The sequence below is a fragment of the Erinaceus europaeus genome, chromosome 1 (assembly GCF_950295315.1).
Source record: "Erinaceus europaeus chromosome 1, mEriEur2.1, whole genome shotgun sequence".
Lineage (NCBI taxonomy): Eukaryota > Metazoa > Chordata > Mammalia > Eulipotyphla > Erinaceidae > Erinaceus > Erinaceus europaeus.
The window spans coordinates 186457981-186475392 of record NC_080162.1 but is presented as its reverse complement, the minus strand read 5'-3'; the positions used below and the strand labels follow the sequence as shown (position 1 = coordinate 186475392).

The window sequence follows — 17412 nt, the reverse complement described above, 5'->3', positions numbered from 1 at the left end:
CTTTCAGATGACCTTGATCTGCATCCTTTCTGACAAACTAACTCTAGCTATAGCACTTTCCTTAGTTCTTTAAGTAGTTCTAGGGAATAAGAGAGAGTAATGGAAAGCTCTGAATACTTGGTTAAGGCTAGTTAAGAAGTGAAGGAAGGAAGGGCAGCTTTGTTAAGAACTGTATCCTTAACCTGTCAAATATGACCCAATTCCAGTAGTTGTATGTCAGAACGGGCGGTGAAGCAGGTCTGCAGGTGTCTGTCTTTCTCTCCCCCTCTCTGTCTTCCCCTCCTCTCTCCATTTCTCTCTGTCCTATCCAACAACAAAGCAACGTCAACAATGGCAATAATAACCGCAACGAGGCTGCAACAACTAGGGCAACAAAAAGGGGGAAAAAAGGCCTCCAGGAGCGGTGGATTCATGGTGCAGGCACTGAGCCCAGCAATAACCCTGGAGGAAAAAAAAAAAAGATACTGATCCAGTTTCATTTTTTTCACACATGGGCATCTAGTTTTCCCAGTGCCGTGAGAGACTGTTCTCTCCATGTTATGTCCCCTGCAGGTGGGGAGCCGGGGTTCAAACCAGGATCCTTATGCTGGTCCTTGCGCTTTGCACCACTTGTGCTTAACCTGCTGCGCTACCGCCTGACCCCCCTTCCCCCCACAATGTCAGAACTACATCACATGGACAAAGATACTACAGAAAGTACAAAACAATATATATAACTCATGAACCCAGATGTAAAATACTCAAGAAATTATTAGCAAGTAAAATCTAGCAAGCTATAAATAGAATTATATGTCATACTCAGTTATTATTTGAAGGATGCAAGGCACATTCAATACAAAAAAAAAAAAAAACCAATGTATTTCACCATGTTAATAGGCTAAAGATGAAAAATCAATCATTGCAGCAAAAGCATTTGACAACATTCAGCATCCATTCATGATGAAAACTGAGTAACGCAGCAATAAAAAAAAAAAAAAAACTTTTGTTTCTTTATTGTGGAGAGGGAGGGGAGTGGGTTACAGTACAACTGTTGACACATGGGTACAATTTCTCATCTCCCTTTGATGTCCACAAAACATTACACTCAACTTGTGTCCTTTTCCACCACCTTGCACAGGATGACGCCTGTGCATTATCCAGTCCCTCACCTCCAGTCCCTCCCCTTTCCCAGAGTCCTTTGATTTGGTAGAATACACCACACCCAGTCCCAGTTTAACTTTGTGTTTTCCCTTTCTGTCCTTGTTTCTTAAGCCGCATCTATGAGTGAGTTCATCTGGTAATTGTCCTACTTTTTTTGGCTTATCTCATTTAACATTCCTTTAAGTTCTGTCCAAGATGAGGTAAAGGAGATAATTTTTAGAACAGTATTCTTCTACTGTGTTTCAAGATCACAACTTTCTTAGCCACTCGTTGTTGTGCATCGAGGTTGCTTCCAAGTTTGGGCTACCACAAATTGAGCTTCTATGAATATAGATATACTCAGATTTTTCAGATGGTAATTTTGCTTCATATATATATACATATATATATACATATACATATACATATACATATACATATACATATACATATACATATATATCCATATCCCCAGCAGAGAAACTGCCAGGTGATAGGACAGGTCCATTTCCAGAGTTCTGAGAAGTCTCCAGACTGTTTTCCACAGCAGCTGGATCAGTCTGCATTCCCATCAGCAGAAGGGTTCCTTTCCCTCACATCCTTGCCAACACTTGTTGTGATCATCTCTCTCTTTTTTTTTTTAATCTCTTTATTGGGGAATTAATGTTTTACATTCGACATGCATAACTTTTCCCAGTTTTCCATATAACAATACAACCCCCACTAGGTCCTGTGATCGTCTCTTCTAATACATGACATTCTCACACGTATAAAGTAGTATGGGGCCAGGTGGTGGCACACCTGGTTAAGTGCACACATTATGTGTATAAGGACATGGGTTCAAGCCCCTGGTCCCCATTTACAGGGGGAAAGCTTCACAAGGGGTGAAGCACGTCTGCAGGTGTTGAGTATGTCTCTCCCTCTCCCTTCCCTTTCAATTTCTCTCTGTCCTATCCAATAAAATAAATAATTTTTTTTTAATATTAAAGTAGTCAACACAACGACTGCCACCTCAACATGCTTCAGCTCAGACTGTGTCCAGAGACTTCGCGTGTGGAATGACAACCCTTCAGCTTCATTACTCAGGTGAGACCTTTCCTTTCACAGTATACTCTAATTCCATCCCAGGTGGTTCACTTTCTAACAAAGTCCCATAACCTAGATATACACCAGTTTCTGTGAGAGAGAGCATATGTTCACACGTATCCATAAACTACTGCAAAATATATACCTGAAAGCAGAAGTACACTAGAGTTTACAGTGAGTACCCCCCTAACACTTCCTCTCTACTATTCCAAGCTTTGGGTCCATGATTGCTCAATAATTTGTTTGGCTTCGTATGTTAACTCTCTTTTCAGTCACCAGGTTCCAGATGCCATAAGGATGCCGTCCAGGCTTCCCTGGACTGAAGACCCCACCAATGTGTCCTGGAGCTCAGCTTCCCCAGAGACCCACCCTACTAGGGAAAGAGAGAGGCAGACTGGGAGTATGGACCGACCAGACAACGCCCATGTTCAGCGAGGAAGCAATTACAGAAGCCAGACCTTCTACCTTCTGCAACCCTCAATGACCCTGGGTCCATGCTCCCAGAGGGATAGAGAATGGGAAAGCTATCAGGGGAGGGGATGGGATATGGAGATTGGATGGTGGGAATTGTGTGGAGCTGTACCCCTCCTACCCTATGGTTTTGTTAATTTATCCTTTCTTAAATAAAAAATAAATTTAAAAAAAATCTTTAAAGTAGTCTAATTTTTCTCTTTGCTTTTTTCTGATAATCAGTGAATCTAAACATTTTTCATGTTTGTTAGCCTTTTAGATCTCTTTGGTGAAATCTGTTTATATCTTCAACTCTTTTTTTTGGGGGGATGGGGTCATTTTCCTGTTGTTGCTGAGTTTCATAAATTCTTTATATACTTTGGTTATTTGCCCTTTGTCTGGTATACGTTGTAAAGATCTTCATCCACTCTATAAGGTGACTCTCTGTCTTGGTGGTGGCTCCTTTAATAGCTACAAAAACACTATAGCAAGCAGCAAACTTACTGACCAATAACAGCTTTCTCCCAAGATTAGGAACAGGATAAGATGTCTCTTCTCACCATTTCAATTTTCAAGTTTATACTAAGTATACCAGTCAGTGCAACAAGCAAAGTAAAAACAAAAGGAAGAAATAAAACATTTCCTATTTACAGATAACATTAGTGTCTAAATAAAGTCTCAAGGAATACTAGAAAACAATAGGAACACATACATGTATTTAGTAAGGTGTTAATACAAAAAAAACCCATAATTTTTAAATACTATTTTATTTTAAATGTATTATTGGATACAGACAGAGAGAAACTGAGAGGGAAGGGAAGATAGAGAAAGAGAAAGACACCTGCAGCCCTGCCACTCGTGAAGCTTTCCTCTTACAGGTGGGGACCAGGGGCTTGAACCCAGGTCCTTGTGCACTGTAATGTGTGCACTTACCAGATATGCCACCATCTGGCCCTACATAATTTCTTACATTCCAACAACTGGAAACCAAAACTTAAAGGGCTAGTTGTTGGTGTACCCAGTAGTGTGCACATGTTAGCTATAATATTCAAGACAATGTGTTATCTTCAGCCACTGGATCCACTCATAAGAAAATACTTGATCAAAAAATAGGTTTTATATATCACTAATCGGAAAGAACTTGGTATCCAACTTTAGCAACAGCAGACTTAAATTATCTGTGAGGCAGTCTATACTGCTTAACATAATGGACTTCCTTTCAGGAAAATCTGGATCCATGAACCAGTTTTTCATATCTTTTCTTCTTCTTTTTTTATATTTATTTATTTATTCCCTTTTGTTGCCCTTGTTGTATTGTTGTAGTTATTATTGTTGTTATTGATGTTGTCATTGTTGGATAGGACAGAGAAATGGAGAGAGGAGGGGAAGACAGAGAGGGAGAGAGAAAGATAGACAGACCTGCTTCACCACCTGTGAGGAAACTCCCCTGCAGGTGGAGAGCCGGGGGCTCGAACCAGGATCCTTATGCCAGTCCTTGTGCTTTGCGCCACATGCACTTAACCCAATGCGCTACCGCCCAGCTCCCTTTCATGTCTTTTCTAAATGGATAGAGAAGGCCCAAATTTTGACACCTATGTAGCATCTATGCCTCGGCTTAGGGTTTACTTTCAAATAGACAGGGCTATGGGGTGCTCTGGTCAGAATAAGAACATCAAGAAATAAATAAACAAATAAACAAACAGCCAATGGAAACTCAATCCCATCACATGCCACTTTAGGTGCTAGGCAATAGAATGGCTGACTGAATAATGTTGATAGAATGTTTTCCAGATGAAAAACAAGATTAGAAAAGAAAACACAAGTCGAACCTGAAATGGAATTGGAGTATTACACCAAAGTAAAAGACTCTGGGGTGGGTGGGTGGGTGGGGAGAATACAGGTCCATGAAAAATGATGAATGAAATAGTGGGGGTTGTATTGCTAAATGGGAATCTGGGGAATGTTATGCATGTAAAAAAAAAAAAAAAAAAAGAAGTAGAAACGCAAAGCAGAAATTGACTGAGTTTGGAGTATGGCACCAAAGTAAGAAAGCAGAAGTATACTAGAGTTTGCAGTGAGTACCTCCCTAATACTTCCTCTCCACTTTTCCAAGCTTTGGGTCCATGATTGCTCAACAATTTGTTTGGCTTTGTATGGTAACTCTCTTTTCAGTCACCAGGTTCCAGGTGTCATCAGGATGCCGGCCAGACTTCCCTGGATTGAAGACACCACCAATGTGTCCTGGAGCTCAGCTTCCCCAGAGACCCATCCTACTAGGGAAAGAGAGAGGCAGACTGGGAGTATGGACCGACCAGTCAACGCCCATGTTCAGTGAGGAAGCAATTACAGAAGCCAGACCTTCTACCTTCTGCAACCCTCAATGACCCTGGGTCCATGCTCCCAGAGGGATAGAGAATGGGAAAGCTATCGGGGGAGGGGGTGGGATATGGAGATTGGGTGGTGGGAATTGTGTGGAGTTGTACCCCTCCTACCCTATGGTTTTGTTAATTAATCCTTTCTTAAATAAAAAAATAAAAAAATAAAAATAAATAAAAAAAAATAAAAAAAGAATGTTTTCCAGATTAATTAGCACCTACTTTACAGCATCTCTCAGTTAAACTTACTAACATACAAACCACATATTATACATTAATAAGCCAGACCAAAAAAATCAAAACTTACAGAAAACTAAAGCATATCTATCTGACCTAGAAGAGGATGTTTTGTTTCCATTTATTTATTTATTTATTTATTCCCTTTTGTTGCCCTTGTTCTTTTATTGTTGTAGTTATTATTAATGTTGTTGTTGGATAGGACAGAGAGAAATGGAGAGAGGAGGGGAAGACAGAGAGGGGGAGAGAAAGATAGACACCTGCAGACCTGCTTCACCGCCTGTGAAGCAATTCCCCTGCAGGTGGGGAGCCGGGGGCTCGAACCAGGATCCCTACGCTGGTCCTTGTGCCTTATGCCACGTGCTAAGCTTAACCCGCTGCGCTACTGCCTGACTCCCAGGTATATGTTTCCATTTTATAATAAAAATTGCGAATATGAAGAGGAAGTTATAGAAAAACAATAAAAATCAGTAAGTTTAAACAGGAGACAACCCCATCCTGTTTGCCTCAACACTCTGCTGTACAAGATTCACAGCTCTCTTACATAAGGAACAAAAGCTCTAAGTGACCATACTGTAGCCTAGCAAGTTCAATTCTAGTTTACTTGAAGTACTTCTGCATACACAACACTCCATTAATTTTGCCAGGATCAAAAATAGAAAAATCTGTGCAGCAAAAATTAAATGTTAATGTCACCAAATTCAGAAACATTTAATTACTAAAATACGAGGCAGGAAGAAAACACAAGATATAAAGAAAATGCATGTGAAGTAATGAGACCACTAAACTGAAAATCACAGCCATTACTAAATAATTATGTTTATATACTTGCATGACTTTTCTTAAATCCCAATATTTTAATAATTTAATGGTCTTCTTTGGATTTATTTCACTTTATTTCAGTTCTAGAAAACACTGTTCAATATTTTAAAAAGTCAATTATAATTACTTTTAAAGCAAATGAGTACAGGGGATGGGCAGTGGCACACCCGGCTGAGTGCTCACATTACTATACACAAGGACCTGGGTTCAAGCTCTCACTCCCCACCTGCAGGAGGGATGCTTCAGCAACAGGGAAGCAGGTCTGCAGGTGCCTCTATCATCCTTTCTCCCTTTCTATCTCCCCCTCTCCTCTCAATTTCTGCCCTGCCTATTAAATAAAATGAAAAGGGGGGAAAAAAAAAAAGAAAGAAAGAAATGCTGCTAGGAGTGATGGATTCGTAGTGTCTGCACCAAGCCCTAGCAATAAGCCTAGTGGCAACTAAAAAGAAAAAAAATTAAGACCTTACTCTCAATTTTTATTTAAAATATTAGAAAGATGCATATAGAAATATACAACAATTTCCCTGGCTTCTTACACAAACACGATAAAATGATCCTTTGCATGAACTCAAAGATGTCATTATTAACACACCATACACAAATACCATAAAAAATCAACCTACTTTACTCCATTAAAGTAGGATGGTTATTTCTTTTTTTCTTTGAAAACAATATATTGCAGGACAGAAGGTGCTACAGCATGAAGAACAGTAGACTTCAATGCACGAAGTCCTGAGTTCATTTACCAGAGTGATGTGCTCACTCACTCTCTCTCTTGCTCTCTCTCTATCTGTTGTTAATAATTTAAAAAAAAAGCACTTGTGCGCATATTTGATAAAGTCAATTTAATTTGGCAAAGAGAACTGAAATCATTTATCTACAGTGAAATGCAATTGCTGCATTTATGTCTGCTTTGCCCTTTTCTCTTAACAGTGATGCTTTTCTCACTACAAAGGTCATTCTTTTCCTTTTTTTCCCTCATTTTGTTGCCCTTGTTGTTGTATTTATTGTTATTGTTGTCACTGTTGTTGTTGGATAGGACAGAGAGAAATGGAGAAAGGAGGGGAAGACAGAAATGGGGGAGAGAAAGACAGTCACTCGCAGACTTGCTTCACCACTTGTGAAAAGACTACCCTGCAGGTAGGGAGCCAGGGGCTTGAACCGGGATCCTTACACCAGTCCATGTGCTTTGCATCATGTGCACTTAACCCACATGGGCCCCCTTCTCTTCCTTTTTAATTGGAGGGATTAATGGTTTACAGGAGATAGTTGTTGGTGCATGTGTAAACTTTCTTCATGAGCTGGGTGTGAAACAGAGCTGCAGATGTCTCCCCCACACACATACCCCCTTCCCTCTCAGTTTGTCTCCATCTAAATAAATTTTAAGATATTTTAAAAGAGAGAGAGAGACCCTGCAATTCCCCTCCTGGGGATATATCCTAAGGAACCCAACATATCCATCCAAAAAGATCTGTGTACACATATGTTCTTGGCAGCACAATTTGTAATAGCCAAAACCTGGAAGCAACCCAGGTGTCCAACAACAGATGAGTGGCTGAGCAAGTTGTGGTATATATACACAATGGAATACTACTCAGCTGTAAAAAATGGTGACTTCACCGTTTTCAGCCGATCTTGGATGGACCTTGAAAAAATCATGTTGAGTGAAATAAGTCAGAAACAGAAGGATGAATATGGGATGATCTCACTCTCAGGCCGAAGTTGAAAAACAAGATTAGAAAAGAAAACACAAGTTGAACCTGAAATAGAATTGGAGTATTACACCAAAGTAAAAGACTCTGGGGTGGGTGGGGAGAATACAGGTCCATGAAGGATGATGAATGACATAGTGGGGGTTGTATTGTTAAATGGGAATCTGGGGAATGTTATGCATGTTTAAACTATTGTATTTACTTTTGAATGTAAAGCATTAATTCCCCAATAAAGAAAAAAAAAGTAAAAAAAAAAAAAAAAAGAGAGAGAGAGAGAGATTGAGATTGACTCACAAATACCCATAGCAGTAACACTCATTGGAATGAAACCCCATTAGCTGGTGGACAATCAAGATGTAGTAACTACCCACACTACAGAACACTGCCCAGCAATTCAGAGAAATGTGATACTGATCGTGCGGCAGCATCAATGACTCTTGAGAAACAGCCTGCTGAGCAAAAAGAGCCACGCACACAGGACCATCTGTGAAGACTGCACGTATGTGAAATGTCCAGGAAAGGAAACTCCAAAGAGAAAAAAATAAAGACCAGTGGATGCCTGAAGTTGGGGAATGGCAAAGGAGTTTAGCTGTAGGGGTTGGGCAGTGACGCAGCCAGCTGAGCGCACACATTGCAGTGTGTAAGGACTTGGGTTCAAGTCCTGGTCCCTACCTAGAGGGGGAAAAATGTTAAGAGTTTTACTATAGGGTGGGGTAGATAACATAATGGTTATACAAACATACTCCAATGCCTGAGGCTCCAAAGTCCCAGGTTCAGTCCCCCCACACTACCATAAACCAAAGCTGGCCAGTGCTCTGGTAAAATCAAGTAAATATAAATTCTTTTTTTTTAATTTTAATATAGGAACATACACCACCACCGTGACGTCACCACCACTTCTGCCCAAAGCTCTGCTCTGGTGTTCCCATCATGGTGAATACCATTTCTACACTGGACTGTTAAAAGTCACGACACATGTTTGCAACAGAGAACATCATGACTTTTCTGACAACCCAAGTTTAACTTAGAAAATTTTTATATAACTAACTCATCAGTAAGTTCCACTAACACCTTTAAAACAGACCACAAATACAACCAAATTATCTCTTTCTACCATTACCAGCCTAACCTGCAAACTTCTGACCAGACTGGGCCTTGTAAGTCTACCATCACTGCACAGTACATTCTTCAGTGATTTCCATCATTAATGGAATAAAATCCAAAGTCACTTCCCTGCTTCCTCTCCCCCCAACTACACAAATTTCCTTTCATCCTAGAATATATCAAGCACATCTATCTGGCTGTCCCCACTCTGTTCCATCCATGCATCTGAACAGTTAAATCTCTTCTGTCACTTTTCAGCTGAAATGTCACCTTAGTGAGTCCTCTCCTGATAATTCTATCTGAAGTTGCACTTCCTGTCATTCTCCCTTTAGTCTTCTCAACTATTCCTGCAGGTAGCAATCTAGCAATATAAAATACACTAGTTTTCTTTCTTTTTTTTAACTGTCAGTCTCAACCTACTAGAATGTATGCTTCATGAAAGACTGATTCACTGCTATCTGCCCAGCACTGGAAATGTATCTGGTACATACTAGCTCAACAAATACCTCAAATAAACATTTATAGTTTTCTTTCTTTGTTCCTTAGATAGACACAGAGAACTCAAGGGACAGGGAGACAGAGGCAGATAGCATAATGGTTTTGCAAGGAGATTCTCATGCCTGAGGCTCCAAAGTCACAAATTCAATCCCCTGAACCATCATAAGCCACAGCTGAGCAGTGCTCTGGTTAAAAGAAAGGAAGAAAAGAAACAGAGAGACAGAGAGACACCTGTAGAACTGCTTCACCACTCATGAAGCTTCCCCCTGCAGGCGGGGAACAGGGGCTTGCACACTGTGTGCTCAACCAGGTGTACCAAGGTCCGGCTCCTGAATACAGGTAATCGTCAATGTGCCAGTCAGTCAGCCATGTACTTTCCCTTTCCAAATATATCCTCTTCCATTTTGTGAGGAATATTATTCCAAATATCATGCCCCCAAATAATTCCCATTCACAATGCATTTTTTTCAAATATTTATGGTTTATTCCCTTCTGTTACCCTTGTTGTTTTATTGTTGTAGTTATTATTGTTATCGATATCGCTGTTGTTGGATAGGACAGAAAGAAATGGAGAGGAGGGGAAGGCAGAGAGGGGGAGAGAAAGACAGATACCTGCAGACCTACTTCACCACTTGTGAAGCGACTCCCCTGCAGGTGGGGAGCTGGGGGCTTGAACCAGGATCCTCATGCCAGTCCTTGGTGCTTTGCAACACTTGCGCTTAACACGCTGCGCTACCGCCCGACTCCCCACACGGCATTTTTATTCTGTTTTGAAAAAGAGTTACCAGCAGACACTTTACTACAAGTTAAATACACTGATGAGACAACCAGATGCCTGTCATTGGACAGGATGGGAGAGAACGAGCTGGTCAGCAAACAATCCTCTGATCCTGATAGGGTTCATCCCAGTCACTTCTTTTCCTTTTGACAGAACCAAGGTCTTCCATGTGCTCAATTTCATCACTCCCAGGCCAAGTTTTTAATTCAGATAGAGGACAGACACCATACCAGAGTTCCTCTCAATGTTGTGACACTCCCATGTGGCACCAGGGCTTGAACGCGGGAAACATACAGGACAAGGCACACACCTTGCCCTACCTAGTAAGCTATCTTCTAGCCCCTCTTCTTTTAAAAATGTATTTAGTTATTTTATGAGACACATGAGCACCATTCAGCTACATGCGATGTTGGAGGTGGAATCTAGGGTCTCACATATGCAAAAAAAAAAAAAAATGTTCTTTACCTGTGTTCACACACAGTCAGTAAGCACTGCAACTGATAAATATATTCCCTCCTGTCAACAGGACTCCTGCTTCCTAAAAGCATATAAACTTTTCTGGAAAATGCTCTCATCAGCACTTAGGGCTACTGAATCTTCTCCCCACCTCCCCTCAGGCTCCCCCTCCCCCCCCACACACATTTATATACTATCTTGAAGTAAATTCCAAGGAACAACCTTTCCTAGAGTATTGACAGACACAAGAGTCAAATTTAGAGAAAACTTCAATAAGCAAAATCAAGTAGGCTTCTTAAAGGACTTTTCAGAATTTTAACTATCTTAATGTTTATTGTGAATCTCCATTGTGGAAACTATGACCCAAACTTTATTGCTTTTTCAAATCAAACTTAATGGAATATTGATCTTAACTTCTCTATTTCCCCCCACCCCAGCTTTTTTTTTTTTTTTTTTAGTTGGGACCTCCTATATGCATGATTTCAGGGAATTTTTTCATTAAGAGAGAAGCAGGCAGAGAGAGAGAGAGAGAGAGAGAGAAAAAAAAAAAAAAACGACATTGCTGAAGCTTTCCCAGGTGCCTTGACATCTCCATGTGGTGCCTGGTTTCCAGCCTGGACCATACAGATGACAAGGCACATCTGGTGAGCTACCTCTCCAGCTCTAGAATCCTGATTTCACTTATTCTTCCCATTATACTCTTCTTTCCTAGATATCTCAGAATGTCTGGCTTACCAAAATACCCATACTTTAGATATAAAGCAGGTGTGAAAGGATACTTGCTAATGTGCCTACATTATAATTAAAATATTCACTTTGTGCAAGGTATTACCGTGGAGAAGTTATTTTTGCATAACTTTGTAAAGAGTAACAAAAAGTAATAAGATCACCAAAGTGGCACAAAACCTAGGCCAAAAGCAATTAAGACAATTTCCCTTCACTTATATGCTTTTCTTTTATAGCATCTCTAACCAAACTAAGATTGGGATTGAAGAGGCAGAAGGAAGTGAGTTTTGTGTAAAAAAAAAAAAAAAAAAAAAAAAAAAGCCTACATTAATATTTCCTTTTCTGGAGGAAATTATAGGTAGCAGGCCATAAAACAGTAGAATCGAGTTAAATTATGAGCAGTACAAATTCACAGACTGACACAAAACTGGCTCCCTAAAGAATCCTTTTTCCATCATTCTCCTATTTCTTGGTAGTGAATTCATCCTACCTCTGCCTCATTATACTGCTGTTACCTCTAATCGTTCTCTTGTTACTTTCACTCTGATTCTATACAAGTGCCAGTTCCCAATCTTGAACAACTCTAACAATCGCAGAGTAACTTTAAAAGATATCTGATGCTACAAGAAGTTGAACTAGCTATTGCCTAACATCAAAGAAAATTGAAACTTAAGAGACCTGACTGGAAAACTTCCCAACCACAACCACCCTGTAAGATAAACAATGTTACCTTCAAATTCAATCCTCAACAATCTTAAATTCTTTGAAACTAAAAATAGCTCAGCTGTTGTCTCATCTGCCAGCAGATGGCCAGGCTATTTTTAAAATCAGGATTCTAGAGAGCAGGCATGGATCAAGCTAGGCTAGGGCAGGCAAGAAGGCCTCACTCTGCAGAGTTCAGTGTTCGCTGCAGAGGACTCTGACTGGGGCAGGTACCAAGAGAGGGCAACCTAGAGCTGTTCTTCAGTCTGTGGGCTGCACAGAGATTTCTAGATGTCTGTGAGAGCCTTTCTCTTCTTTTTCAAGCACACTTAAATTCAAAATAAGAAAAGTATGACATGTAAAGTATTTTTTTTTAAATTTTAAACAACTGCACACCCTTCAAAGGTTGCATTATTAACTTTTCTTTTTGTGAAAATACAAGTTCCTTCATGTAGCATTTCTGCTAATCAATTTTGTTTTAATGAAGTAAAAATCTTCCCTAGTCTAGACGCTTTCTAGTGATGAAAACCTACTTATAATTGGCCATTATGCTAAAAGGTGACAATTAATTGTGAATACCAGCCCTCTGAACCATCTCATATGCCAATAAAATGGCTTTAAATTTTAAAAGGGTGAAAACTCTGACATAATATGCATTTTCTTGCTTACTGCCTGTCTTCAGATCCACAGCAGACACTGAATACCTGACAGTGCCAGTGGAGCTGGGCACTGGCAGGTGCAGTTTAGAAAGGTTGTTACAACACCCATCTCTGAAGCTTCACCCTCCGACTCCTGTATACTCACAACCTATAGGCCAAAGAAGACCAAAGTAGTGTGCTTTACCGTTCTGCCTGGCAGCCACATAGACTATCATGAAATCAAAGTGTGTCTGGTTCAGATCTCAAGAGTGAAAAGGAAAAGGGAGGTCTGTAACAGTTGGCAGGAAAAAAAAAATACACTGTTGGAGATACTATCTTACTCCAAGATTTTACTTTCTGTAAAGATGAAATGGGTTTTCCCTATCAACTTACTTTTGGGTGGTAACAACAGTGAGTTTGTTCAAAGAGATTCTGTGGGCCAAGTGTCACTTTGTAACTTTTATGCAACCATGAGAAAAAGTCTTACCATCTCAAGCCAAAAAATAAATAAATAAAACAAAAAACCTGGTGCTCAGTCCCTGCCCGAACAGTCATATTGCTCATTAGCTTCTAACTGAATGGAAGGAGCAAATCAGTGAAAGTTGGTAAAATCTGTAACAGAAAATGCTGTCTCTCTGATGCACACACTACTAAGTGGTACCTACATCTAGAAATGAAAAGGAACAAGTTTTAGGTCCTCTGAAGATGTAAAAGCAACAGTGACAGTCACCTGAAGTGTTCACATGCATGGCACATTAGAGGTGAGCAACTATACAACCACCTCAATCTCACAGAGAAGAGCATTTAGGACCAGGGGCTTGACTATATTGCAGTGTAACAGAACTGGAGTTTGAACCCAGGTTCCCAGATTTTCCTTCCAGTAAGCACTCTGGTGGCATGTGCACGGACCATGGAGACACACACACACACACACACACACACACACACACACACACCCGTGCTAGCATTCCAAAAGGAACAAACATAGCATGCTCTACTCACACAGCCTATCACTTATAACAATAATATCCTAACGTGGAAAAATCAACTCAAAAACGAAAACCTTGGTTCAAATCTCATGTCTCCTAAGCTCTTTAGCCCGTAAGTTATTCATAAACATACACATAACACGTCTCTCAAAAGTCTTCCAGAAATTCCAAATTACTCCACAACTTCAATTTAATAATTCCAATCAGGAATATATATCTTCTCATACACCTACGAATCTCCCACTGGCTACAAGACAAAAGGTAAACTTCTGATCCAAGAGGAACCAGAAAACTAAGGTCCATCATACTAGATTTAAAAAATGTTATTTGAAATTTCACTGGTGTTTCCCATATCACCACGTTTAAGGGTCCAAAGAGGGGAAATCTTAACAGCTTATTTCAGGAAATTTCTAAGGTACTTATTTTTAATAAAAAGTTGTTTTTTTTATGTTCTTTACTTTAGCATACATTTAAGTTATTCCAGATTTTCCCCCTCCTTCATGAGCACCTATTTTTGCCCCCTAACGCCCATTTAACAAGTTTCATTTTCTCATCAATTTGATCTAAGCATAAGCATTATCTAATCATAAGCATTAGGAATCTGTCTTTGTGTTAAGTGTCCTGGTCTCGTCAACAATTTCATCTCTGCTGGATGCAGTGGGTCAATGTTCCCTATTGAGCAATCTCTATCTGCCGGTCTCTGCTACAGTTATTGTTTGGATTTACCCTGCTTGGGGCTTAATTACACTAGATCTTGTCCGACTGAACTATAAATCCAATTCAAGCTTGAGAGCAGCTGTTACTGCCCAGACGTGAGGCGGGTGGGTGTCATTGTCTTTTTTTTTTTCATTTTCCCCATTTCAAATCCTTCCTTGTCACTAAAGCCAGATCATCTGAATGCTCTTCCTTCCAGCCCTTTATGCAGCCGCCGCCACCCCCTCCCCCCAACCTCTTAACCTCTGTTTTTGTTCTTCCAGGTCAGCCCAGTCAGATACAATATTACTCTCTTGTATTTTTTTTTTTTTCCCTTGTGGCGGAAGGCGGAGAGATGTCAGCAGGAGCTGCACCTCCTGGAAATCCCTCTCTCCAGACTGTCAAACCAGGAGGCCACTCCAGCCCATCTCCCCCCGCCCCCAAAGTGCCACGCCAAACGATATGAAGTTATTTAAAAAATCCTGCTACGGGCCCCCTTCCCACGCCCGAGCTTGACCAATTCGCTCCGCCTCGACTTCCAAAGTAATCAAACAACAGCTCGTCCCCTGCTTTCACCACAAAGGGGGGGGGGGTGTATCCTAGTCCTCACCGACAAATAAATACGTAAACAAATAAACAAAAAATTTAAAAATAAATAAATAACCACTCTCCGGCGGATCCCCAAGCCCTGCCGGCCGCCCTTCCTGCTCCAGCCGCCTCTGCCCCGCACGCAGAGTTGCTGTCAACTCCGGCCGGGCAGCCGAGGGCTCCGCCAGGGGGTCCCGGGGGTCGACCCCGCCGACGTGCCGGCCGGCCGCGAGCAAGGCCCCCGGGGGGACGCCACCGCCCGCCGGGCCTCCTCCCGGCTCACCTAAGGCCACCTCGCACGCTTTGCGCAGCTGGGAGTGATGCGCCTTCTTCACTTCCTTGTCGGCCAGGATCTTCTCCAGGGCCCGGGTCAGGAACATGTTCTTCGTCCTCTTGCCCTCATACATGAACGCGGAGGCGGCGGCGGCGGCGGCTCGTGGGACCCGCGGCTCCCGGCGGCCGGAGGGGCAGGGGGGCGACAGGAGGGAGGAAGGGGAGGCGGCGGGGAGGGCAGCGGCCGCGTCGGCGGGGAGCCGGCGAGCGGGGCCGGCCGCGGTGCGGGCGAGGGGCGCGGGCGATGTCGGCCGCGCCCGCCGAGAGGCCGCCCCTCGAGGGCCGCGTCCGTCGGACCTCCGCTTCTCGGGCCGCCCCCCCAGCCCGCACTCGCCCCTCCGGCCCGGGGGCAGCGAGGGAGCCCAGCCCGGGCGGCCGTCCGCTGGGGACCGAGGGCCGAGGCGGCCGCGGCTTCAGAGGCCCGGCGAGAGCGGGGCTGCCCGAGCTACCGTGGGGATGAGCACCCGCCGCGGCCGCGGACTCGCCTCCATCACCGCCGACCTGCCCCGGCCGCCATGTTGGGAGGAAACGACGCGTCACGCAGCGGCCAAACGGCTGCAGAGGAGGAAGCGGCGGCGGCGGCGCTGCCCGCCCGGAGCTGCAGCGGCGCCGGCAGGCAGGGGGCGGAGGGCGGTGCGGGAGGAGCTGCCCGAGCCGCAGCGCTACGGCGGCCCGGCGGGGCCTCGCCGCCTCCCGCGTTCGCTGCAGGCCGGCGTGGGGCGTGGCGGGCGTCCTGCGGCGCGGCGCGGGCCGCTGGGATTCCCGAGCGCGGAGGCTCCCGGAGCCGCCCGGAGCCGCGGTGCCGCTGGGTGGTCTTCGCTGCGGGTGTTTCCGGGACTTTCTGGGGATCCGGCCGGTGGGAGGGTTCAGGCCCTACCGCTCCCCGGGTCGCGGAAACAACTGCATCGCCCGTTCTCGCGCGCGGTGTGCAGCGCACCTGCCTCGCCGGCCTCCGAACTTCCCCGGTGCCGCAGGACCCTGCCTTTCCCTCCTCACCCCAACCACATCAGGGACGCTTCTCTCTCGACAAGAGTGAACTAGAAAAAAAAAAAAATGTGACAGAGACTCGGGAAGGCCTCCCATGTGTATCTTTGCAGGATAAAATGGGCGAATGGAAGATTGATTGAGATCCTCTCCGAATGAAGTCTGAAACGAAGTGAACGGGTGGATTAGAGCGCACAGAGCTGTGTTCTCTGCCTCTACTAATAGAATGTGGTCTAGGATATGGAAGCCAGTTTCAGAATGGAAAAGCTTTGCGAATGGCCACCCGCACACGTGTGACTTTTGCTGTCTGCTTCAGTAGCGAGGAAGAATCCAGATTTCTGCAAGGATTTCCTTCAGAGTAGGAAATTAGGAAGATAAACCCCAAAAATGTGTATAGAGATCAGTCACCACGTTCAAAGCTATTGGGTGGCTCTCTGATTATAGAATGTGTCCTGTAAGCTCTCATGTTCTGATGTGTTCAGTTGTTTTTAACTGTGAACTTGTCTGACTGCAACCATTTCAACCTAAGAATGGGCAGGCTGTGAAGTGAGTCGATAACAAGCAAGAAAAAGAAAGAAAACAGGAGAGGGGGGAAAATGGAAATACTAAAGGCAAACAGATTAATTAAAAAACGACTTTCTTATCCTGCGAAAATCTGTAAATTCATTGACCTCTTTAAAAAAAAAATGCTATCTCTGTTAGGGTCTGATAGAAAGCAGAAACATTGGCCTAAGCTGCAGAAGTGAATGGGAAAGGCACCATGGGAAAGTTATTAAAATTACAAGCCCAGGTGCACTGTGAAGGTCCTGAAGTTGCACAACCTCAGAGGGCAATTTCTTCAGCTATTGGAAAGCAAGAAGCAGGTCCCCTCCCCTCACTGGAAAAGAATAGGACAATGGTTATCTTACTATTCGGAGTACACCTACCTCAGTATTGGAAACCCTCCTTGACCAGAGGTGAGTACATTGAAGCCAAGATAGCATGACCTGGCAGCAGAGCTGACCGCAAAGAACCGTGACAACACCTGTGGACCATGGCAGCCCCACCTTACGAAGAATCAGACCAACCAAAGAATTCAGTCTCTGTATTACCATCAAATTAGACTTTAGAAGGAATCAAGGG

The 17412-nt window shown here is 43.2% G+C and overlaps 1 protein-coding gene across 1 annotated transcript in view; it reads right to left on the bottom strand.

The window, feature by feature from the left end:
- ARFGEF1 (ADP ribosylation factor guanine nucleotide exchange factor 1) overlaps window positions 1-15405 on the bottom strand; it is a 119927-nt gene extending 104522 nt beyond the window's left edge. Inside the window, exon 1 of the mRNA XM_060202294.1 lies at window positions 15257-15405. Coding sequence (XP_060058277.1) covers window positions 15257-15380 — 124 coding nt within the window. The 5' untranslated portion in view covers window positions 15381-15405. The remainder of the gene's footprint in view (window positions 1-15256) is intronic.
- Window positions 15406-17412: the final 2007 nt, after the last annotated feature.